The 25,026-nt window shown below is 46.9% G+C and overlaps 1 protein-coding gene across 5 annotated transcripts in view; it reads left to right on the forward strand.

Moving 5' to 3' along the window:
• The first annotated feature begins 896 nt into the window (after nucleotides 1-896).
• The window catches only part of CPEB1 (cytoplasmic polyadenylation element binding protein 1), a 102,849-nt gene continuing 78,719 nt past the window's right edge, over nucleotides 897-25,026 (forward strand). For 2 of the 5 annotated variants that reach the window (XM_040342911.1, XM_040342913.1), the window contains exons 1-2: nucleotides 897-1,031; nucleotides 14,842-15,031. In XM_040342911.1, the coding sequence (XP_040198845.1) occupies nucleotides 1,017-1,031; nucleotides 14,842-15,031 (205 nt within the window). In that variant the 5' untranslated portion in view covers nucleotides 897-1,016. The remainder of the gene's footprint in view (nucleotides 1,032-14,841; nucleotides 15,032-25,026) is intronic. The other 3 variants (XM_040342912.1, XM_040342915.1, XM_040342916.1) reach the window with 2 other exon arrangements.

Consider the following 25,026-nt stretch of genomic DNA (forward strand, 5'->3'; position numbering starts at 1 on the left):
GGGAAAAAAATAATCGGCCTAAAATATCGGCCGCAAAAATCGGCAACACATATCGGCCATCGGCCGCCCCGATTTCCAAATATCGGCATCGCCCAGAGAAAAACCCATATCGGTCGACCTCTAATCTATATAGATCAGACCAAAATGAGGAAGAATGAGGGACATTGCTCCAAATCAGGGACAGTTGGGAGCTATGCCCGTGCGCATGAGCGAAAGTGACAGAATCGCGGCTCTGGCCACTCACACGCCAAGGGAAAATGTCAGCTCCCTCGGCAAGTACCGAGATCACCTGCCGACGCCGCGTTCTAAGGTAAGTATTTCCTAATGAGCTAGTGTGCAGTGCATACTAGCTCATTATGCCTTTTGCCTTACAGGTTTAAAAAAATAAAAAATAAACCTGCGGGTTTACTACCGCTTGCAAAACCCACCAATTTATTCTCTAGGACTAGGGCCTCTGCTTTTAAAAATAATATATGTTTGGGACTTCTAATTGATTTTCTAGCAAAAAATACTGATTGTCACATGTGAGTGTGGCAGAAAATTCCTGGTCTTCAAGTGGTTACTGACTTTACTACCTCTGCTGGAAGTCAGTGCCATGCATCCACTACCTGGAATAAAACACTTTCCAATGTCAGCTTTGGTTTAAAAAAAAAAAAAGTTCTTCTTTTCAAAGTTATATTACATCCAACATATTTGTGTCTTTGTAGCACATTGGGGCAGGTTTATGTATCGGACTCAGTGTCTCCTCTGCCGTCACCGTACACAGGCCACACCCCTCCGCCGCTGGCTCCGCCCCAACACGCAGAGCGCGGCGCACAGCTCTCCCCGCGGACAGGTGCAGCCAATCACCGGGCGGCTCCCGTTATTGGAGGGCGGGACATATAAAAGAGCGGACTGGACACGTGCAACGGGTTGCAAAAACAAAACGTAAAGAAAAGTTAAAAAAAGTAGAGGCAACTGGAAGCTATTTTTTTAATTTACATAGAACGTTCCTCCATCCCGAGGAGGACTCAGCCATGGCCTTCCCACTGGTAAGGAGCGGGTGTTGTTAGGCCGGGAACATTGGAGATGAAGCGGATTGTAATGGACAACGTTGGCCGCCAATTATGTGTTGTATTAGATGCATGTGATGGCGGGGGTAGGAGCGCTAGGCAGGCCGCGGGCAGTATTATGAGCTCCTGAGTACAGCGTGAGTATGGAGCGGGGTGTAGCAGCCTATAGTTAGAACACGAAGCATCTAATTGGTTATTAATGTGTCCAGCATGACTGAGCTTATCACAGGCGGCAAGGTGAGGGTTGGAGCTGGCGGGAAGACATGTGGGCGCTGCAGGTGAAGCATGTGTGTAGTACGGGGGTGGTGGGGGGATTATCCGCTGTGTGGGGGCCGGCGGGCCTTGTGAGCTAGACGCCGACATTTGTCTTGCACGGCCCCCGAGGAGCAGCCGGAGTTCCCGCGCGGTGTGTAGAGAAGGGAGGTGTTGTATTTATAAATGGGTGAGGGGGTGTTAAAGTGACAGTACACGGAATTCCTCCACCAGGACCAGCACATTGGTGAGGGCGGGAGGGGTCATGCTGTGTCCCCCATATCTCCACACACTGCTCACTTCTATGGCACAGCTGGTAGGAACCTCAGTGTGTGGCGAGTCTACTGCTTGGAAATGTGGTTTTAAAGAATAATTTTCTGCCATTTTTTTTTTTTTTGTTCACATGTAGCAATCAGTATTTTTTGTAAAGATTATTTATTTTATTTAGAATTATTTATTTATTTATTTTATTTAGAATTATTTATTTATTTATTTTTATTTAGAATTTATTTATTTTATTTAGAATTATTTATTTTATTTAGCATTATTACTATTGTATTATTATTACTATTTTTATTAGAATTATTACTATTGTTTTAGTGTTACTATTAGAATTTTTTTTTTATTATTTAGAATTTTTTTTTAATTAGTATTTAGTATTTAGTGGTAGTATTTAGTGGTAGTATTTAGTGGTAGTATTTAGTGGTAGTATTTAGTGGTAGTATTTAGTGGTAGTATTTAGTGGTAGTATTTAGTGGTAGTATTTATAATACTTAATAATACTAAATTATTATTATTTATTATTATTATTATTATTATTTAGTATAATTATTATTATTATTATTATTATTATTATTATTATTATTATTATTATTATTATTATTATTATTTAGTATAATTATTATTATTTAGTATAATTATTATTATTTAGTATAATTATTATTATTTAGTATAATTATTATTATTTAGTATAATTATTATTATTTAGTATATTATTATTATTATTATTATTATTATTATTATTATTATTATTATTATTATTTAGTATTATTATTATTTAGTATAATAATTATTATTATTATTATTATTTAGTATAATAATTATTATTATTTAGTATTTTATTTTTAGTATTTGTTTTGGCTGGGCCCTACCCTAGAGCATAAATTGGGGTTTTTATTTAAAAAACAATTATGCAAAAAAGTGCTTGAGGTGATCGTAGCCCTATTAGTGCACTTGTGATAAACGATTGAGTACTACACTAATGTAACTTTTCAGGAAAAGCCTTTAGTTTTCCCTTCAAGGTCTAAGCAGTACTGCTTAGACCAGGGGTAGGCAACCTTTGAGAGATCTACCTGGACAATATTGAGGGGATCAAAGATCAGTGGAGAATAGCCCCCCCTTTTAAAGAAATTAACTAGCAAGCCTCCCCAATAAAAGTAGACAGCATTAAAAACCTAGAAAAATCTACTAAGGCCCCTTTACAATGGAGTTATTTGAGCGAAGCCTCATCTGCAATCCCAATGTGCTGGTAAGGCTGCTTTCACATTGCAGCGTGGAGCCGCGGTGACGGTATAGCCGCGCTATTTGTAGCGCGGCTATACCGTTGTGTTTACCGCGATATTCGGGCACTAGCGGTGAGGTTTTAACCCCCGCTAGCGGCCGAAAAAGGGTTAATGCGGTATTACCGCGCTTTCCCATTGATTTCAATGGGAAGGAGCGGTGAACACACCGCTCCTATACCGCGGTAAAGATGCGGCTAGCAGGACTTTTGGTGCGCTCCTGCTAGCGCACCGCTTCAATGTGAAAGCCTTCGGGCTTTCACATTGTACACTACAGGGCATGATTTTTCATGCGGTATAGCAGCGCTATTTTTAGCGCTGTACCTCATGAAAAACGGCCCAGTGTGCAAGGGGCCTAAAGCACCGCTAAGACCCTAATGTTTTGGGGTGTTTTTGCAGTGCCTCAGTGTGAAAGGGTGAGGCGTTTTTACAGTGCTTTCAATTCATTTCAATGGAGAGGGGTGTTTTTGGAGCATTTTTTCAGTGCCCAAATGCTGCTCCAAAGATGCTGCTTGCAGGACTCAGTGTGAAAGGGTCCATTGAGATGCATGGAGAGTGTTTTATGAGCGTTTTAATAGCGCTAGTTTTAACGCTAAAACGCTGTAAAAATGCTTCAGTGTGAAAGGGGTCTTAAACTGTCACTGTAAAAATATAAACTTTGCCTACCTTAAAGGTAAAACATGAAAAGAAAAAAATGTTAATATGAAAGCGAATGCCGAGTTTCTCACTGAAGCCAACATTTAAAGGGTTTGTAAAGGTAATCCCCCCCCCCCCTAAATGGCTTCATTTTAGGGCTGAAATGAATCAATCGACTACTAATCGATTATGAAAATAGTTGTCAACTATTTTCATAAACGATTAATCAGCCAATTGATTAGTTGGCCTGCATATAGAATACATTGTTTTCATATCAGGAAATACAGTGCAGCATACATACAGCTCAGTACACCATCTATACTTGCCAAGTGCCTGAGAATTTGTGAATGTGCAAGTGTGAAGAGCAATGCCTCATGGGACATGTAGTCCTGGGCAGGAAGTGAGTGGTTCTAAAGGCAGAAGTTTTTTTTTTTTTTTTTTAAACCTTGCTATAGCGGGCACTCTATACTATACTTTGCAGCTTGCTATTGAGGCACTCTGAAGGCAGGAGGAGCCAGAAGCATCGGTGAGGGACCCCAGAAGTGGAGGATCTGGGATGCTCTGTACAAAACCATTACACAGAGCAGGTAAGTAGAACAAGTTTGTTTAAAAGAAAACAACTTTAAAGACTCTGTGCAGGGAAGATCAGCATCTGAACCCAGAGAAAGTGGAGGTAATGGAAGGCATTACTATTACTGTAGTTGGTTATTTATATTTACCATTGCATATGGATATTTAAGAATAAATTGCCTTTTATTTACATATTAACTAAATTGTACACTTTTTTTTTTTTTTTTTTTTGATTATCCGATTAATCAAAACAATAATCGACCAACTAATCGATTATGAAAATAATCGTTAGTTGCAGCCCTACTTTCTTTACCTTGGTGCAGTCCTCTTTCACTTAGCTCATCCTTTGAGTAATGCTCACTTCCTGTTCTGTCTGTAACTACACAGTGATGCAAGGCTTTCTCCCTGGTGTGGAGAAAGCCTCTTGGGGGGGGAGTGGGCGAGCAGGAGTGTCAGGACGCCCACTAACACACAGCTCCTTTCTCTGCAAAGTAGTGTCCTGACACTCCTGCTCGCCCCCTCGAGAGGCTTTCGCCACACCAGGGAGAAAGCCTTGCATTACGGTTTGGTTACAGACAGAACAGGAAGTGAGGATTCCTCAGAAGAAATAAGTACATTTAAAAGCAAAATGGAAGGAGGTAAGTGAAGGACTGCACTAAGGTAAAGGAAGCTATTTAAAGATTTTTTTTTTTACCTTTACAAACCCTTTAAATGTTGGCTTCAGTGAAACTCTGCATTTGCTTTCATTCACTTTTTCTTTTTTTTTCTTCATGTCTGGTGAGCAATTGGTCCCTCCCCACAGGTCTGATGCCTGAGTTTGTCATGAAAGCGGAACTGCAGGCTGACTTTCTTAAATAATTTTAGGCCTGGCTATCTGCTCTGATTTCTGGCCAGTGCAAGTAGTAGGTTGGTAGGTAGGTGTACAGAGGTGGATGGGAGGGCATGGTACAGGGAGGGCAAGCTATAATGGGTTGGGGGGCCAGGGGAGTATGGTACTATGAGAGATGATGGGCTCGAGGACATGGCAATGGGGGGGGGGGGGGGATCAAGAGGGCTGGGGTTGCAGAAGACTTTTTGAATGCAGAGTGGTGCAGTGATGCTGATCCCTGCCACTAACGGCTGGGCTTCAAGTGACATGACAGTAATCCAGGGTTTGACAAATTTGCTTGGAATCTAGGAGCCAGCTAAAAAAGTTAGAGCCAAAAAACGCACCCTGTCCTGCCAAGATCGCGCGCAGAAGCAAACGCATACGTGAGTAGCACCCGCATATGTAAACCGTATTCAAACCACACGTGAGGTATAGCCACAATTGGAAGGGCGAGAGCAATAATTCTAGCCCTATACCACCTCTAACTCAAAACATGCAACCTGTAGAATTTTTTAAACGTCGCCTATGGAGATTTTAAAGGGTAAAAGTTTGTCGCCATTCCACGAGCGGATGCAATTTTGAAGCGTGACATGTTGGGTATCAATTTACTTGGCGTAACATTATCTTTCACAAGATAAAACAAAATTGGGCTAACTTTATTTTTTAATTAAAAAGTGTATTTTCTCTTATCGTTCATGGACGGACACGGCTCCTTAAATCTTGACAAGTGGGTTATGTTCCTTGTTTACAGGAGAGGACTAGGCAGAAACATGTTAGATAATTAAATACATGTTACATTAACAGAGTTGAACTGCCCCGCCCAGGGGGCGGTCCCTCCAGACATAACCCTCACTGCAGCCTCGGTTTCGTTCTGCCTAGCAAGGAGGATGTATGGCTCCCCTTTGGGCCCAGCGCCCTGAGGAGAAATTTTATTTTTTCTTGAAGAATCTTTCAACTGTCGGCTGAGACAGGCTGGATAATATAGATCCTTGTAGTCTACTCTACTCAGTCCGACCAGCAAGCATGGGCACACCTTTGCAAAGAGGCTGGGTCTGCCACGCCATACCTCATGACTCCTGGGGTGGCCGGTGCTTTGCTCCGAGGTCCACATATGACTGGGCTGTGGTGTTGTCTCACTCACAGTGGACCGAGCCGACAGCTACCTCCATTGCGGTTGTAGTTCTGTCAGGAATGCGTCAGGAAGTCCTCGCTCGGACGGGTAAGTACAGTCCCTCCTGCTTCGGTAGGTTGATATGGCTGGGCATTCCTGGGGTTCTGGGGTCCTCTTCTCCCTTCCCTGCTCCTTTTCCCTTGCTGCATTGCTAACATTGCCGCTGTCAGGGGGGAGGCGGCCTTCCTGAGGGGACTGTGTTATCTGGCCTGTGTTTTTTCACTGTTAAAAAGCCCTGTGAGCACAGATGTTTATGATTACCCTGTATTATACTTCAGCGAGTAGTTGGACGCTGACTGATTGGTGATCCTTACCCACCTGTAACGGTTTTGTATGGTCATAGCTCATATGCTCATTGCAATGTATCTGTGTCTTATCCTTAAATAAAAGATTAAAAAAGCCCTAGGAGGCTTTTCCTGTTTAAACGCAGCATTTTGCTGCCACTTGGCACACAGGTCCCTGCAGATGCCGCACAGTTACCTCACGGTTCTTTTCCTCACACGCTGTGTGCTGAGAGCGGATGGCAGCGCTGGGCAGTCTCCTGAGGTGAGTGCCCTGGTCAGTGCAGCAAGTGGGTGAGAGGCCCTGAATAGGGCTCTAGGAGCTTTTGTTCCTTTGTAAGGACAGGTGTGCATATTATAATACACACTATGTAAATATTATTAATATCCGGAGTCAGTATCTGGGTCCTTCCCCACATGCTGGTGGTGGCAGCAGGTGTTGGCACCTGGGATTCCCACAGAGGTTTTATTGTTGGTCCTGGACACGTTTGTGCCAGGATGGGGGTGGACTGTGGACCGGTGGTAAAAGAGTGCCCCCTTCCCCCGTTATCCCCTGGGGAATGCTGTTATGGAGCCATGGACCAGGTACCTGGGTAGTAAAAAAAAAAAAGCAGGATAAGGCATTTATTGGTGCGCTTTTTTACTGCTGCAAGGGACTCTCTGTGTCTGCATGGGTTTCCTCCGGGTACTCCGGTTTCCTCCAAAGACATGTGTGCATACACCTACATAATATACATACACACTATGTGTGTATTATTTAGGGGCAACCCTCCCAGGCCGTCAAAGGCACAGCTGGGGGACTGATCCATCCCTGGGTGCGTAAGCCGATCACGCCGGCACCCAAATCCTGCCAATGTATGTAGCCTTCCCTCCCTGTCTCTAGGTGGGAGGGGCGGCTTGCAGGTTCACAATTCGGTGAAACCTCCCTGCTCTCCGACCAGTTGGTCTGCGAGGTGGTCTCTTCGGAGTACTAGATAGGGTTTCCTCCTATCCACAGAACAAAGTTCTTTCCTCGTGTCTTCCTCTCCCGTCGGTCTGCCTTGGGCAGTGTGGGATTTGCTAAGCTGCGGTGTAATTTTACCTTTCCTGCAGGACGAGAGGTTTGGGGTTTTCTATGGGCCTCAGGTCCTAAATACCTTTGAACGTTGGGTAGTTCCGCATGGAATCCATTTGTTCGGTGGTAGCTGCACTCCATCCGGGGGACGACCTGGCGTCATCGGACATTAGGGACGCATACATGCATGTCCCGTTTTGCGCATGTCAGTGTTTTTTTCTGTGCTTCGTGATGAGAGAGGGTCTCTGTCAGCCTGTGGCCCTCCCTTTTGATCTGGCGTCATCACCATGGGTTTTCAGCTAGGAGCTCGCACTTATCCTAACTTTGTTGGGACAGCGAGGCTTTGCCTCATTGGCTACTTGGACAACTTTCTTTTGAGAGCAGCTTCTGTCTCCGACCTAGTGGATGTGTTATTCCCATTCAGACTCTCCGAAGATTTGGGTGGGTGTTAAACGTTTAGGACAGAAGGTGTAGATCAGTGGCAGCAAGCCTACCCTCCATGTGTGCAACCCAGGGTTCAAATCCTGGGCATGCTAGGTTCCGGCTCAGCGTTGGAGTATCTAGTGTTGATCCAGACTCCTTGGTGGCGAAGGTCCTTCCCCTGGAGAAATTGCAGACTCTTCAGTCTGCGGTGAAGGTATTGGCATCATGCAAGCAATCTTGACTCTGGGCGCCCGCTGGTTCGGGGCCTGTGGGTAGCCTCCAAGGCGGTACTGTATGTCCAGTTCCACACTCTGGTTTTCTAGGGGAAATACTGTCCAGGTGGTAAAAAATCTCTTGTCTCTGAAATCATCAGATTCTGGTGCGCCACCTAGTCGGTCTCTCTGAGTTGGTGACGGAGATCCCGACTCTTTGGTCCAGGAGGTTTTCTTCCTTCCAGTGGTCGGTGTTTACGACGGATGCCAGCTCACGGGTTGTGAACCGGGGGGTTCATAAACCTGGGGGTCCAGTCGCTGCACTTGCGTGGACCTACGGCCACACCTCCCTGAGTGTCTGGTCTCGGTAGCTACCCAGGGTCGGGCCTGGCTAGTGCCTGGGTGGGAGACCGCCTGGGAATACCAGGTGCTATCTACTGTTCATATTTTAGGTGATCAGGCTATGCTTCTCCTCGTGGTCGACTGATCTGGTTTCAGCTGGACAACGCCACGGCCGTGGCTTCGGTCTACCATCAGGTATACCGGCAGACGGACTACTGGAGTCTCCAGATGCTGGACCAGGGCGACTGGTCTTTGTGCTTGGGGTGTTTCGGCTCCCTTGCAGGAGGTGAGCCTCACAGGGCATGGATCTCCTGGCCGCTCGTCTCTGCCGCAAGGGTGTCAAAGTTGGTGGCCAAGTCTAGTGATCTGGTACAGACGCATCAGTCGCGCTGGTGGCCCTGTGGGGTCTGTATCGGCTACTTTTTGCCGTTCCTCCATGGTAGTTGCTTCCTCAGCTGCTCCAGAGTGGAGGCTGAGGGGATCCTGATGATTCTAATCGCTCCAGATTGACCTCAGTGTCCTTGGTATGCCGATATCGGGCGGGTGGTAGCGGAGGTACCCTGGCGTTTGCCAGGGCAGGAGGTCCCTCTGTCTTGAGGTCCCATACTTCCTCCTGTTGTACAGTCACTGACTTGCTCAACATGGTAATTGGAAGCCAGACTTTAGGTGACCGGGGTCTGTCTGACTCGGTCATAACAATGCTGAGGGCACCGTAGTCTTCCGGAGGATCTACCGTCACACCTGGCAGGCCTACATCTCTTGGTGCGAAGGGATGGATTGACGTCCACGGACATACTCGGTAGCCATGGTCCTGCTGTTTTTAAAGCTTGGAGTGGATCTAAAAATTGCTTAAAGCACCGTTTAGGGGCAGATTTCAGCCTTGGCTGTGTTCTTTCAGTGGCCTTTTTGCGGCCTGTTCCCTGGTGGGCCCCTTTTTTGTATGCAGGGGGTTTGTCATATACGTTCCCCTCTTGGCCCATCTCTTCCCCCATGCGTTTTGACTCTGGTGCTCTTGGTTCTTCAGGAACCTTCCTTTTGGAAACCTCAGATTTTCTCTTGACACCATCTCAGAAGGTGGCCCCTTTAGTGGCCTTTACCTCTGTTAGAGGGGTTTGAGTTGGCGGTCCTGTCTTGCAAGCCGCCATGCTTGATCCTCCATGCTTGATCCTCCATAAGGATTAGATGATGGTGCGACTTCCCTTCCTCCGAAGGAGGTAAGCCTTTCATACTTTAGGCATTGTACATGCTTTGCGGGTGTACCAGCCTACTACGGCTCCGTTTCAGAGTTCTGACTCTTTTTGTGTCGGTGTCTGGTCCACAAAAAGGCCTGGCGGTCTCGTCAGCCACCATTTCTCGATGGATCAGGCAGGCCATCATACAGGCCTATGCTCTTAAGGGGCGGGCCCCCCTTTCCGGTCACGGCACTTTCGACCAGGGTAATTGGTGCTTCCTGTTTTTTTTTTCCGACATCATGCTTTGGTCTCACAGGTGTGCAGGGCACCGCCCCCTGGGCGGGGCTGTTCAACTCTGTTAATGTAACATGTATTTAATTATCTAACATGTTTCTGCCTAGTCCTCTCCTGTAAACAGGGAACATAACCCACTTGTCAAGATTTAGGGAGCTGTGTCTGTCCATGGACGTCAGAGAAAAGGTTTTTCCAAGTACAAAAAATCATATATTTTTTTTTTCCCCCCAAAAAAAGTGCGCTTGTAAGACCGCTGCGCAATTATGGTGTGACAGAGTATTGCAACGACCGCCATTTTATTCTCTAGGGTGTTGGAATAAAAAATATATATATGTTTCTGCGTTCTAATTGGAGGGAAGGAGATGGCAGTGAAAACAGTGAAAAACACATTAGAACTGCTAATTTTCTACTTGTAATATTACTACTAGTAATTCCAACAGCCACCACAAGATGGCACCAGATCACAGAAGGAAGCTTAGGCCTGCAGAAGGCTGCAAAGCCGCGGCCTCAATTGCCAGCCGGTAAATGAGGCCACGGCTTTGCGGCCTTCTGCAGGCTTAAGTTTCCCTGGGCGCCAGGTCACAATTTCTTGTCGCAGTTGCGACCGGGCGCCCGGATTTTAAAGAGCCCTGGCTTAAAGGCACCAGATTTTTAAGTCAGTAATCAAAACAAATACCTGATGTGTACATTGCTGCTGCCATAAGGGATGTGTACATTGCTGCTGCCATAAGGGATGTGTACATTGCTGCTGCCATAAGGGATGTGTACATTGCTGCTGCCATAAGGGATGTGTACATTGCTGCTGCCATAAGGGATGTGTACATTGCTGCTGCCATAAGGGATGTGTACATTGCTGCTGCCATAAGGGATGTGTACATTGCTGCTGCCATTAGGGATGTGTACATTGCTGCTGCCATAAGGGATCAAAATAAAGGGACAGTTTAAAAATGTAAAGCGCCCCATACCTCTGATCACACACCAAGGTAAATGCATACGTAAGTCATGCCTGCAAATGTAAAGTCTTCAAACCACATGGGGTATTGCTGCTATCAATGGAGCAATAAGCAATAATTCTAGTATAAAACCACCTGTAACTTTACTAAACAAGTAACTGTTAATATCCATAGATATACAGGTTATTTGTGTAGATATAGTTAAGCAAATGATCCAAATAGGGCTGCAACTAACGATTATTTTCATAATCGATTAGTTGCCCGATTGTTTCGATTAATCGACTAATCGGATAATCTTAAAGTGTGGTGTACAATTTAGTTAATATGTGAATAAAAAAGAAAAGGCAATTTATTCTTAAATATCCATATGCAGTAGTAAATATAAATAACCATCTACAGTAATTGTAATGCCTTCTATTACCTCCACTTTCTCTGGGTTCAGATGCTGATCTTCCCTGCACAGAGTCTTTAAAGTGATTTTTATTATTTTTTTAAAACAAACTTGTTATACTTACCTGCTCTGTGTAATGGTTTTGCACAGGGCAGCCCAGATCCTCCACTTCTGGGGTCCCTCATTGATGCTTCTGGCTCCTCCTGCCTTCAGAGTGCCTCAATAGCAAGCTGCAAAGTATAGTATAGAGCGCCCGCTATAGCAAGGTAAAAAAACTTCTGCCTTTTAGAACCACTCACTTCCTGCCCAGGACTACATGTCCCATGAGGCATTGCTCCTCACACTTTCACATATTCTCAGGCACTTAGTGACATGTATGGATGGTGTACTGAGCTGTATGTGTGCTGCACTGTATTTCCTGATATGTAAACAAATAATGCATTCTATATGCAGGCCAACTAATCAACTGGCCGATTAATCGATTATGAAAATAGTTGACAACTATTTTCATAATCCAGGGCTTGACAAAATCCGGGCACCAGGTCGCAATTGCGACAAGAAATTGTGACCTGGCGCCCGCCGGTAATTGAGGCCGCGGCTTTGCGGCCTGCAAAGCCGCTGCCTCAATTACCGGCCGTCGTGGACCCGCCGCGATCGCGAGGTGGGGGTGCACGGAGGCACAGGATCCTGTGTCTCCGTGCGCCCCCACCGTGCGATGGCCAGTAATTGAGGCCGCGGCTCTGCAGCCTTGTGAAGTACCAAGCTTCCTTTTGTGGCCTGGCGCCATCTGGTGGTGGCCGTTGGCATTACAAGAAAAAAAGCAATTCTAATGTGTAATTTTCCAATGTTTTCACTGCCATCTCCTTCCCTCTAATTCGAACCCCGAAACATCGTTGCAATACTTTCTGTCACACAGTATTTGCACAGTGGTCTTACAAGTGCACTTTTTTGGGGGAAAAATATTTTTTTTAATTAAATAAGACTACAGTAAAGTTATCCCAATTTTAATTTATATTGTGAAAGATAATGTTATGCCGAGTAAATTGATACCCAACATGTCACACTTCAAAATTGCGTCCGCTCGTGGAATGCCGACAAACTTTTACCCTTTAAAATCTCCATAGGCGACGTTTTAAAAATTCTACAGGTTGCATGTTTTGAGTTACAGAGGAGGTCTAGAGCTAGAATTATTGCTCTCGCTTAACGATCGCGGCGATGCTCACATGTGTGGTTTAAATACCGTTTACATATGCGGGCGCTACTCACGTATGTGTTCGCTTCTGCGCGCGAGCTCGTCGGGACGGGGGCACGTTTTCTCCTAACTTTTTTAGCTGGCTCCTAGATGCCAAGCAAATTTGTCAAACCCTGTCATAATCGATTAGTTGTCGATTAATCGATTAGTTGTTTCAGGCCTAGATCCAAATATTAAACAAGTCCCAATGGAAAAAGTGCAAATGCTGATATTAGAATAAGTCGATTGACTTGTACATAAGTTCATAAATCAAAGTGCAGCTGCAAAAAAAAAAAAAAATCATAATGGTCCCAGTGAGTGATCATTTCGTTCCTTATCCATGGTTTAAAGCAGGGCTCGACAAATCCCGGGCGCCAGGTCGCCATGGCGACTAGAAATAGGGTCCTGGCGACTTGAATTGGAAGGGGGCAAAAAAAATAATTTTTTTTTTTTTTTGAGCTGGGGCCATCTGGTGGTGAGCCGTTGGTATTACAAGTTATTACCACCAGATGTGAGCTGGCGCCATCTGGTGGTGGCCGTTGGTATTACAAGTTAAGCATTACAAGTTAAACAGCAATTCTAATGTTGTTTTTCACTGCCATCTTCTTCCCTCGAATTAGAACCCCCAAACATTATATATATTTTTTATCCTAACACCCTAGAGAATAAAATGGCAATCGTTGCAATACTTTCTGTCACGCCGTATTTGAGCAGCGGTCTTACAAGCGCACTTTTTTTGTGAAAAAATTACAATTTAAAATTTAATTAAAAAAAGACACCAGTAAAGTTATCCCCATTTTTTTTTTATATTATGAAAGATAATGTTGCGCCGAGTAAATTCATACCCAACATGTCACGCTTCAAAATTGCGTCCGCTCGTGGAATGCCGACAAACTTTTACCCTTTAAAATCTTCATAGGCAACGTTTAAAAAAAATCTACAGTTTGCATGTTTTGAGTTACAGAGGAGGTCTAGGGCTAGAATTATTGCTCTCGCTCTACCAATCGCAGCGATACCTCACATGTGGTTTGAACACCGTTTACATATGCGGGCGCTGCTCACGTATGTGTTCGCTTCTGCGCGCAAGCTCGTCGGGACGGGGCGCGTTTTCTGGCTCCTAACTTTTTTACCTGGCTCCTAGATTCCAAGCAAATTTGTCAACCCCTGGTTTAAAGTGCACCAATTTTCAGTTTTCGTGACTACACCACCTTACAAAATGGCCACTCACCAGATACAACTTTATATGCGCCCTTGGTTCATTAATTTTGGATAACTACTCCTGTTCAATGGGTCAGACTGTAGCCTTTCCAAGCAGAAAATGCTATTTAGTTTCTCTTGCTATATCAGTGCTCGTAGAAAATGGATAGCCATCCATGTAGTATCTCTACTCTTCAAAATTATGAAAAATAAGACTATTGCACTCATTTTTTTATGTGCCCCTAAACCGGCACCAAGCTAATCCAGCTGTGTATGCCCCTGTATGTTGGCATGCGTTCCAGGCCTCGCTCTCGTTTTGTCAGGAAGTGGCGTAAATTGTCTCCCAGCAGCCTCTACATGTTTCACAAACATAATTGCGTCATCAGGAAGCCATCTCCATAGGCGAGGCTTTAAAAATAATTTTAAGTAGCTTTTGTCGCCATTACACGAGTGCAATTTCAAAGCATGACATATTGGGTATCTATTTGCTAGGCTAATTTTTCACACAAATTGGGCTAACTTTCCTGTTGAAGTTTTTTTTTTCCAAAATTGTGTTTGAAAGTCCGCTGCGTAAATAGTGACACAATATTTTAACGACCACAATTTTATTCTCTAGGGTCTCTGCTAAGTTTGGGGCTTCTAGGTAATTGTTTAGTAAATACTGAGTTTAACTTGTAAGCAACACATGTCAGAAATGGGCCTGGTCTTCAGGTTGTTAAAATTCATACCACTCAGACCTGCATGCAGGATTTTTATTTTAAATCCTTATGTTCTGCTGTCAGTGGGTAATCCCTGCTGACAGCAGGAATGAGAAACTGATGTAAACTCAATCTTGTTTTGTATGCATAAACATCATGCCTGTGAAGGGTGCCTAAATAAAAAACTTGTTTTTGTGTTGCCTTCCAGTGCCTGTCTAGTCTCTTCTAATTGCACTAATCCCATGAGGTTTGGAAAGTATCAAAATTAAACCAGCACCGTTTTCATATATAAACCTAAACCGTTTGCACAATTTACAGCCTGATGCGAATCCCTTTTGCTGCTTTATATTTACTAGGGTTAGTGTTTCTAGACTGGGGTTAAATTCTTATGAGAGCACAATGTTAAAGAGTAAGGTGCATTGACTGTAGAGGAGTTTAATTTCCCATATGGTTTGGCATATTAAAGCTTTTTTTTTTACTTGCAGAAGGATGATCTAGGAAGAACAAAGGATTGTTGGGGATGCCCTTCTGACACGCCAGCACTTTCTACATGCAGCAACGCTGATATTTTCAGAAGGATAAATGCCATGTTGGACAACTCTCTAGACTTCACTGGTGTTTGTACCACTCCCAATGCCAAGGGTAAATGTGACCACCTGCAAGGTACACTTTTATGTGGGTATTACTGCTCTGCTTCCGTACGTGTGGATGTAATATAAAACCTAGATATGCCATGTAAAGTGACTACAGGCATACCCCGCTTTAAGTACACTCACTTTACATACACTCGCGAGTAAGGACATACCTGCTGCGAGTGTATGTAAAGTGCCTTACAAGTACTGTACAGAGATTTTGCAGTCGCAGTAGAAGGAGCTGAAGCTCAGAGAGCATAGCCCGCCCTGTTCCAGTGTGCCCCTGACACCCTCACTACAGCCCCTGAGACCTCAACTACAGCTCCTGACACCCCCACTACAGTCTCTGGCCCCCCACTACACCCTAGAAGTGAAAAAATGTATTGTTTCACTTTAAGTACATTTTCGTTTTACATACATGCTCTGGTCCCATTGTGTACTTAAAAGTGGGGTATGCCTGTATTGTGTGCAAAGGATCAGCCCCCGAAATACTTCAGTATGGGTTGTCTGCCAGTGGGGTTTGAGGGTTCTTTTTCACTTGAAGACTGGAGCAGTGAAGGTTTTGGTGCTGCCAATTTTCTGCGTAACAAGGTGTTGTCTTTTTATTTTTAATTGAAAGATTGCAGTAGAAGTTGTATAGCACTTCAGATTTAAGTAGGTACTGCTAATGCTCTAAAGCAGTGGTCTCAAACTGCAGCCCAGGGACCAGATGCAACCCTTTGCTTGGCTTTATCTGTCCCTTTGTACCAGTGTCAAGAATAGTGCCCAAAGACCATATTCTGACAATGGGACACAACCCCCCCCCCCCCAAAAAATAAAATAAAATAAAAAAAGTGGCGATTACTCCCACTGCCAGGAAAATTTCCACTCTGATGGCATTTTGGACGGACACATTTAGAAAAGATCAATCATTAACTTTATCAAAATTTGCCAGTTTCTGAACTTAAGTGTTTACACCTAACTGGATGTTGAGCTGCAATTTATTTATTTTTCTATAAAAAAAAATGCTTTGAAGTGCAGCTTTAATGGGAACATGTACTGAAAATACAAGGGCTATCATATTGGACCTCAAAATGCCAGCAGCAATTCAGGAGTGCAGATTTTATTCTTGATTATACTCGCTGTATGTTCTCGGGGCAAAAGCTATTGTCGGCACACAGGCTTGCTTTAAAACTGGGCTTGAGACAAACTTAAGTGGTTATTTCAAAGTAGTTCTAAAGTCAATGTGTTGCCTTAAAGGGTTACTAAAGGAAATTTTTCTTCTTTTAAAATAACAAACATGTTATACTTCCACTGTGCAGTTTGTTTTGCACAGAGTGCCCCGATCCATGTCTTTTGGGGTCCCTCGGCGGCTGTCTCTGGTCCTCCCTGCAATTGGTCACCACAGTCATGCAAGAGCTTGCATGGTGGTCACTAATTGCGGGCACGCTCCCGTGATAGTGAGCGGCCATAGCCGCTCACTGTATCACTCGGCCCCGCCCCTCGCCGCATCACTGAATGTGATTGACAGCAGCGCCAGCCAATGGCTGCGCTGCTCTCAATCCATCCGCTCTAGCCAATCAGCGGCCAGGCTGAGCGGCGAAGAGGATATCGGGACTTTCGAGGGGTCAGGTAATTATAACAGGGTCTCAGGGGGGCCGGTAGCAGCAGATGTTTTCACCTTAATGCATAGATTGCATTAAGGTGAAAACATTTTCCTTTACAACTCCTTTAAAGTGGTTTTAATGGTAGACTTCCCTCTCAATTGGTGCTGTAAGTCAAAACGTGTCAGCTGGGGCTGTACCGTACTAAGTAGCCTCACACAGCCCAGCTCAGAATTGAGCCTGCACACGTGCCCCATTTCAAGTGGCTTTGCAAGGGGGCACTTGGCAGGGAGGAGCCAGGAGGACAGACGGGGAAACCAGAAAAGATTCAGGGCTGCTCAGTTCAAAACATTTTGCACAGAGCAGGTAGGTATACAATTTATTTATTTTTTATCACTTTAAAACATTCTCTGCATTGAATACCCACCCAATCTCTAAACACCACAAACTCCACAAGCCTTGCTTGGGCTCCTGCTGCTGTCAAACGCCTGTGGGGAGGTAGCAAGTGTGGCTTAACTCTTCGGTCTATGGGTGCACACATCCTAGCTTGGGAGCACATGCATAGGTGCACCATTAAAACCCAGCTTGTTCTAAGGGGAACAGCTGAAGGAGGGCTCGGTGCCAGCAATGAGCCACCAAAGAAGTAATAGTCTACTCTGCAATGTTTTTGCACAGAGCAGGTAAGATTTTTTTTTTTTATATATCAAAGCAACCATTGTATATCACTTTAACCACTTAAGGACTGAGCCTCCTTTATGAGATTTGTTTACAAGTTAAAGTTTTTTAATTGCATTGCTGCGATCCAGCTGTTTGGGTTGGTGACAAATGAATAAAAGGTTATAAATTTAAACTAGCACAAAACAAGGAATTGAAGATAAAGTGGTGGTCCTTGGTTCTGATCACAAAGTGTCTTGTTCCTGCACCTTTATACCAGACTTCATACAATGTACGCACACACAACTGGGTAACTAGGGTTATTTCTCTTCCATTCATGGACGGACACAGCAGCCTTTGACTGTAGGGTTATGCACCTTCCTTCCAGGAGAGTTTAGGCAGAATTGCAGCACTTAAAGTGTTAACAACCTTTCTTTAGTGCAGCTCCTCTCAGGGGGCGTGGTTCCCCGGGCATAACTCACACCCTGCTCTAGCAGCCTCAGTTTTTTTTTCTCTGCCTAACGACAGGAGAGGTCAAGCATTTTCTTCTTGCGATTTTTCTCGCTTTTTATTATTTTGAATCCTGTGATTCTTCTATCAACAGCCGACTGGGTGACAGGCTGGGTCTTTACTCTTGTAGTCCCTCCATGTTCGGTCATCGAGCGTGTGCCGGCCCTCAGCTCAGCTTTGGGACGTCCACGACAGGCCCCGTTGCTCTAGGGGCGGCCGGGGAACATCTTGCTCTAGGGCACACATGACCGGTCTTTTATGGCTTTGTGAGTGTCTGGCCGACAGCCATGCCCTTTAGCGGACGTTGGATCTGTCTGGGATACCTTCAGCCGGTGGTCGCAGGACGGGTAAGTAGTGGCCCCTTGCTCAGGTAAGGTGGTATAGCTGGAATTTTCCCCTGGAAGGTCGACTGAGAGCTTGCCCTGCTTTCCTCTCCCTTATTTCCTCTCTCTCCTTTCCCATTTGGGTAGCGGCTGTGAGGGGGGGGCTTTCTGGGGTCTTATTACACCTGGGCCTGTGTGCGTAGGGGGGGCTGAGTTCACTGCAGGGGGCCCTTGAGGAGGACTTTTTAAAAAAAAAAAGTGGGTCTCTCCTCCGTTGGTGGACCCTCCTGTGTCCAGACTGAGCAAGGCCACCACGGAGCTGGAGGAACGGGACGCTTCCGAGTCCTGTAAGGACCTGGCCTGAACAATTGGTTCAGGGTCTAAAATTTGTCTGAGTCGGCCCTGCTTTCCAGGGCTTCCGCCTATGCGGTGGTATTGAGCCGCATTGTGTGGCTTAAATGCAGGTCGGCTGACCAGTCTAAGAAGGCTTTGGTGGGTTTGCCCTTTAAGGGTAAACGGCTTTTTGGGGCGTCCCTGGATGACATCAAGGATGCCACGTGGTAAGAGCACGCTGATCCCACAGTCTGGGAAGAGTTAAGGAGCCTCGCCGCAAGCAAGGACCCTCCTTTACTCCCCCAAAGCGTTTTTTCCGTGCGCCCAGCGTGGCGGGAAAAGGTTCGCAAGGTGCTAAAGCCCCCGCTGTGGGGCAGAAGCACACCTGGTACCGCAAGCCTGCGGACAAACCTGCTTCCGCATTAAGGTCTGCCCCCGCCCGGGTCTCGGGTGGGGGGCCGGCTTCGCAGCTCGGTGGAGGTCTCTTCTGTCCGACCGTTGGGTTTGCGAAGTGGTTGCCTCGGGGTACAAGAGTTTCTCTCTTGTCCCCAAACAGATTTTTTTCCTTCCTCCGGTTTGCCGGCAGGCCCTGTCAGGGGCTGTCCAGGATCTACTGTACATGGGGGTGATTGTGCCAGTTCCCTCGCAGGAACGGTTTCAGGGGTTTTACTCCAATCTGTTCGTGGTCCCCAAGGACGGGGTCCACCCTATCCTGGACCTCAAGGCCCTCAATTGCTTTGTCAAGGTGAAAAAATTCAGGATGGACGTCGATCTGCTTGGTGATGGCGGCACTCCATCAGGGGGACTTCTTGGCGTCCTTGGATATCATGGACGCATACCTACATGTTTCCATATGCACAAAGCACCAGTGGTTTCTGCGCTTTACGTTCGGGGAGGATCACTTTCAATTTGTGGCCCTTCCGTTCGGCTTGGCACCGCGGGTTTTCACCAAGGTGCTCGCCCCAATACTAGCCCTGCTGAGGCAGCGAGGGATCGATATCGTGGGACATCTGGATGACCTTCTCCTGAGAGCTTCCTCAGGCTCAGTCAGTCAGTCAGTGTTCCGTCCCAGAGGCTGGAATACCTGGGACTAGTCCTGGACTCCGGAGGTGAGAGTTCCTCCTGACGGAGAAACTGAAGACCCTGCAATCTGCAGTGAAGCAGTTGTCGACCCAGAAGTGGTCGTCTCTTCGCTTCTGCATGAGGCTTCTGGGTCTGATGGTGGCCTCCTTCGAGGCGGTTCCGTATGCCCAATTCCACACCAGGGAACTACAGAAGGAGATTCTGTCACGTTGGGACAAGCTCCCGTCTTATCTGGATTACCAGATTCAGTTGAGCCATTTGGTCGAGTCTTCCCTGGTGTGGTGGCTGACGTCTCCGGTGCTTCAGACCGGGAAGTCTTTTCTGCCGTGCCGCTGGACGGTGGTCACGACGGATGTCTGCCTCTCCGGCTGGGGCGTTTGGGGCGCTGGACTCGGAGGAGTCCCGTCTGCCGATCAATATTCTGGAACTTCGAGCAATCAAGCTGTGCCTTGCCAGGTGGTCCCTGGAGCTGCATGGCCGACCGGTCAGGATCCAGTCCGACAACACCACGGCCGTGGCGTACGTCAATCATCAGGGAGGCACAAGGAGCTCGGCTGCAGCGACGGAGGTTGCACACATCCTTCGGTGGACTGAAAGGTCCGTTCCGGCTCTGTCGGCCGTGTACATTCCAGGAGTTCAGAATTGGCAAGCCAACTTCCTAAGTCGCACAACTCTGGATTAAGGGGAGTGGTCTCTCCACCCGGAGGTATTTTTAGGGTCTGTGCCGAAAATGGGGCACTCCAGACATGGACCTTCTAGCGTCCCGCCTCAAGCGGAAGGTGCCACGGTTCGTGGCCAGGTCGAGAGACCCGTGGGCGGACGCGTTGGTGGCCCCTTGGTCACTATAGCCTAATTTACGCCTTCCCTCTGAAGCTTCTTCCTCGCCTTCTGCGCAGAGTGGAAGCCGATGGGATCCCAACAATCCTGATCAGCCCAGATTGGCCGCGCCGCTCCTGGTACACGGACCTGGTGGCAGACGTCACCTGGCGTCTACCCCTGAGAGAGATTCTGTCGCAGGGTCCGATCTTCCATCCTGCTTTAGTCGCTGGCTTTTGGGAGTTGAGAGCCAGATACTGAAGGACCGGGGCATGTCGGGCTCGGTGATCTCTACCATGCTACGTGCACAGAATTCTACTTCACGAAATATTTAACATTGTACGTGGAAAGCCTACATCTCTGTGAGATGAAGTGGCACCCTCGTACATACGTGGTGTCCCAGATTCTGCGGTTACAGCGGGGAGTAGATCAGGCTCTCGCCTTGAGCACGGTCAAGAGCCAGATATCTGTTCTGGCTGTTTACTTTCAGCGTCCCTTGGCAGCACACTCCTTGATACGCACGTTTGTGCAGGGGGTCCGCCATGTGGCTCCTCCGGTGTGCCCTCCACTGCCAGGGCTGGACTGGGACAAAAACTTGGCCCTGGACTTCATCCAGACCGGCCCACTTTATTTTGGAAACACGCACAAAAACAGTGTACAAACATTACATTTCTACTAAGGCCTCATTCACATGGTATGTACTAAAGTGTGAAGGCCATGTTAGAAGCATGGGGATGTACAGGTGTATGGTGGTATGTACATGAGTGAGGTGTGGAGTGTAGGGTGGGGGGGGGAAGAATGTATATGAGAGGTGTGGAGGGTCGGGGGGTATTATGTATATGAGAGGGGTGTGTAGGGTGGGGGTAGTATGTATGAGGGGTGTGCGGGTAGTATGTATGAGGGGTGTGCGGGTAGTATGTATGAGGGGTGTGCGGGTAGTATGTATGAGGGGTGTGCGGGTAGTATGTATGAGGGGTGTGCGGGTAGTATGTATGAGGGGTGTGCGGGTAGTATGTATGAGGGGTGTGCGGGTAGTATGTATGAGGGGTGTGCGGGTAGTATGTATGAGGGGTGTGCGGGTAGTATGTATGAGGGGTGTGCGGGTAGTATGTATGAGGGGTGTGCGGGTAGTATGTATGAGGGGTGTGCGGGTAGTATGTATGAGGGGTGTGCGGGTAGTATGTATGAGGGGTGTGCGGGTAGTATGTATGAGGGGTGTGGGGGTAGTATGTATATGAGAGGGGTGCGGAGTGTATAGTGGGGGTAGTATGTATATGAGGGGTGCGGAGTGTATAGTGGGGGTAGTATGTATATGAGGGGTGCGGAGTGTATAGTGGGGGTAGTATGTATATGAGGGGTGCGGAGTGTATAGTGGGGGTAGTATGTATATGAGGGGTGCGGAGTGTATAGTGGGGGTAGTATGTATATGAGGGGTGCGGAGTGTATAGTGGGGGGGTAGTATGTATATGAGAAGGGTGTGGGGGGCGTAGTATGTATGAGGTGTGGGGGTAGTATGTATATGAGAGGGGTGCGGAGTGTATAGTGGGGGGGTAGTATGCATATGAGAAGGGTGTGGGGGGCGTAGTATGTATGAGGTGTGGGGGTAGTATGTATATGAGAGGGGTGCGGAGTGTATTGTGGGGGGGGTAATATGTATGAGTGGGGTCCGGAGTGTATTGTGGGGGGGGGGGTAGTATGTATATGAGAAGGGTGTGGGGTAGTATGTATGAGAGGGGTGTGGGGGTAGTATGTATGAGGGGTGCGGAGTGTATTGTGGGGGTATGTATGTGAGAGGGGTGCGGAGTGTAGGGTGGGGGGTATTATGTATATGAGGGGTGGGGGGTAGTATGTATATGAGAGGGGTGTGGAGTGTATAGTGGGGGTTAGTATGTATATGAGAGGGGTGCGGAGTGTATAGTGGGGGGTAGTATGTATATGAGGGGTGTGGAGTGTAGGGGTTAGTATGTATATGAGAGGGGTGCGGAGTGTATAGTGGGGGGTAGTATGTATGTGAGAGGGGTGCACATGGTAGAAAAGTGGTATATGGTGTGAATGAGCCTAATTTTTTGCTCCATCACGGCAGAGACCACCTTGCAGTGACATGTATGGAACAACTGAAGTTCGCAGCACAGCATCAGAATTGGTTTCCCACCTTGCTGCAGACACGGCTCTCACTGACTTCCCCCTCCCCAATCTCAAGTCCCGACACACAAGTTTTCCCACAAAGCGGCCGGCTCACCTCCCTCCACACATCCGTTGTCCTGTCCCAGAACGAACTCTAAGCTGCCTCCATAGACCCGGGCACTGCCACAACCCGCTCCACTCCCACTGCTTCTAATCGCAGTGAGCGGACAGACACAGGGCACAACGTGCTGTGCCGCAGCGCCGAGCACACAGATCGGAGAGGAGCGAGACCGCCGGAGGGTACTGTAGGTGTGCTTCTCTGAGTGGGGGAAAACTTCCGATTCCTTCACCGCAATTCATTGAGAACATCACCATCCAAGTGGTCAGTCCCTCCCTGGGCAGTACAGCGGTGCTCAAAGTAATGGCTGTGCAAGCCGCGCAGCCATTACTTTGACAGGTTGTCGCTCAAACCAGCCCACTGAGCCATCGGCCCATCGGGAAACTCCCGGTAGTCCTGATGGCCAGTCCATCCCTGTCCACTGCCCACATGGGACTTGAATTTGGTCCTCTTGGTGCTTCAACAAGCTCCCTTTGTTGACTGTCACAAAAGGTGTTTTTTCTGGTAGCTATTACCTCGGACGGGTGTCTGAACTGGCGGCCTTGTCCTGCAAAGCCCCCTACTTGGTCATCCATCAGGATAAGGTGGTGCTGCGTCCGCAGCCTTCTTTTCTTCCTAAGGTTGTTTCGGCCTTTCACATTAATGAGGACATTGTTCTTCCATCCTTATGTCCTCAGCCGAAGAACCCGAAGGAGGCCATTTTGCATTCCCTGGATGTGGTTCGGGCCCTTAGAGTATACTTATCGGCGACTGCTCCGTTCCGGAAGTCGGACTCCCTTTGTCATGTCTGGTCCCAGAAAGGGCCTGGCAGTCTCGTCGGCCACCATTTCCAGGTGGATCCGACAGGTTGTGCTTCAGGCCTATGCCCTGGACGGGCGCCTCCTTTTCGGGTCACGGCGCATTCGACCGACATCAAGCCTCTGTTACAGGTGTGTAAGGCAGCGACCTGGTTGTCGGTCCACACTTTTTCCAAGTTTTACAAGGTGGATGTGAGTGCATCTTCTGATGCCTCCTTCGGCCGCAGGGTGTTACAGGCGGCAGTTTAAGGTTGGAGTTCCTCCGTTGAGTAACTCCTGTTTTGTTTGGGGGTGAAGCTTGGTTTGCTGTGTTTTTCTCCCACCCCTCGAAGTTTTTGACACTGCTTGGGGACGTCACTACAGTCCAAGGCTGCTGTGTCCATCCATGAACGGAAGAGAAAATAGGATTTTTGTACTCTTCATGGACAGACACAGCACCCACCCCCCTTTTGTTTGTACTGCTTGTTACAAACTGAGGCTTCTAGAGCAGGGTGTGAGTTGTGCCCGAGGAGCTGCACTAAAGAGGTTAACGCTTTAAGTGCTGTAATTCTGTAATTCTGCCTAAACTCTCCTGGAAGGAAGGTGCATAACCCTACAGTCAAAGGCTGCTGTGTCCGTCCATGAACTCAGAGAAATGGATTTTACGGTGAGTGCAAAAGTCCTATTTCAAGATGGCCATGAACATCAAATGTTTTTAGGGCCCTTTCACACGGGCATTCAGTCTAGATCTGCCTGTCAGCTTTTTCAGATGGATCCAGACTAAAATAGGTTGTAAAGTAAATGTTTTTCCTAAATAGCTTCCTTTACCTTAGTGCAGTCCTTCACTTAATCTTTTGATTTTGCTGTTAAATGTCCTTATTTCTTCTGAGAAATCCACACTTCCTGTTCTGTCTGTAACTCTACACAGTAATGCAAGGCTTTCTCCTTGGTGTGGAGTGTCGTGCTCGCCCCCTCCCTTGGAATACAGGAGAGTCGGGACGCTCTACATTGCAGATAAAGGAGCGGTTAGTGGGCGTCCTGACTCTCCTGTTCAAGGGAGGGGGCGAGCACGACACTCCACACAAGGGTGCCTCACATTATTGTGTGGAGTTAGACAGAACAGGAAGTGAGGATTTCTCAGAAGAAATAAGGACATTTAAAAGCAAGATCGAAGGATGAGCTAAGTGAAGGACTGCACTAAGGTAAATGAAACTATTTAGGATTTTTTTTTTTTTTTTTACTTTACAACCCCTTAAAGTATGCCCATGGGCAGATGCAAATTTGATAGTCTGTTTACATCTACCTAGATCTGAAGTACAGCCAATGCTTTGGTTGTACCTGTCCTTTGGATCACAGGAGTGCAGTTCATTTTGCACGCCTGTGACCCAGTTACAGTAGAGCTGATCCGGCACAGGCCAGAACTACAAAGTTAGAATCCACCCCATTCTTAATGGTCATTTGTGTATACTTTGCATGCAAATGGTTCCTGCAATAACTAAAACGGATGCATAAACAGATTTAGACTGATGTGAACTGAATCTTTATGTAAAAACTGTGACTTGACTCCTATGTGAAAGGACCCCAACAGGTCTACTTGCACATTTGATTATCTCTAGTGTTTCATTGCCAAAGCAATTCATTTTTTGACTTCAGGCTGACTGTCATTGACCTTGACTTCTCCATTTCTCTTAGAATTTTGGCCTAGAAAATGAAGGCTA

This window comes from Rana temporaria, chromosome 3 (genome assembly GCF_905171775.1).
Source record: "Rana temporaria chromosome 3, aRanTem1.1, whole genome shotgun sequence".
Lineage (NCBI taxonomy): Eukaryota > Metazoa > Chordata > Amphibia > Anura > Ranidae > Rana > Rana temporaria.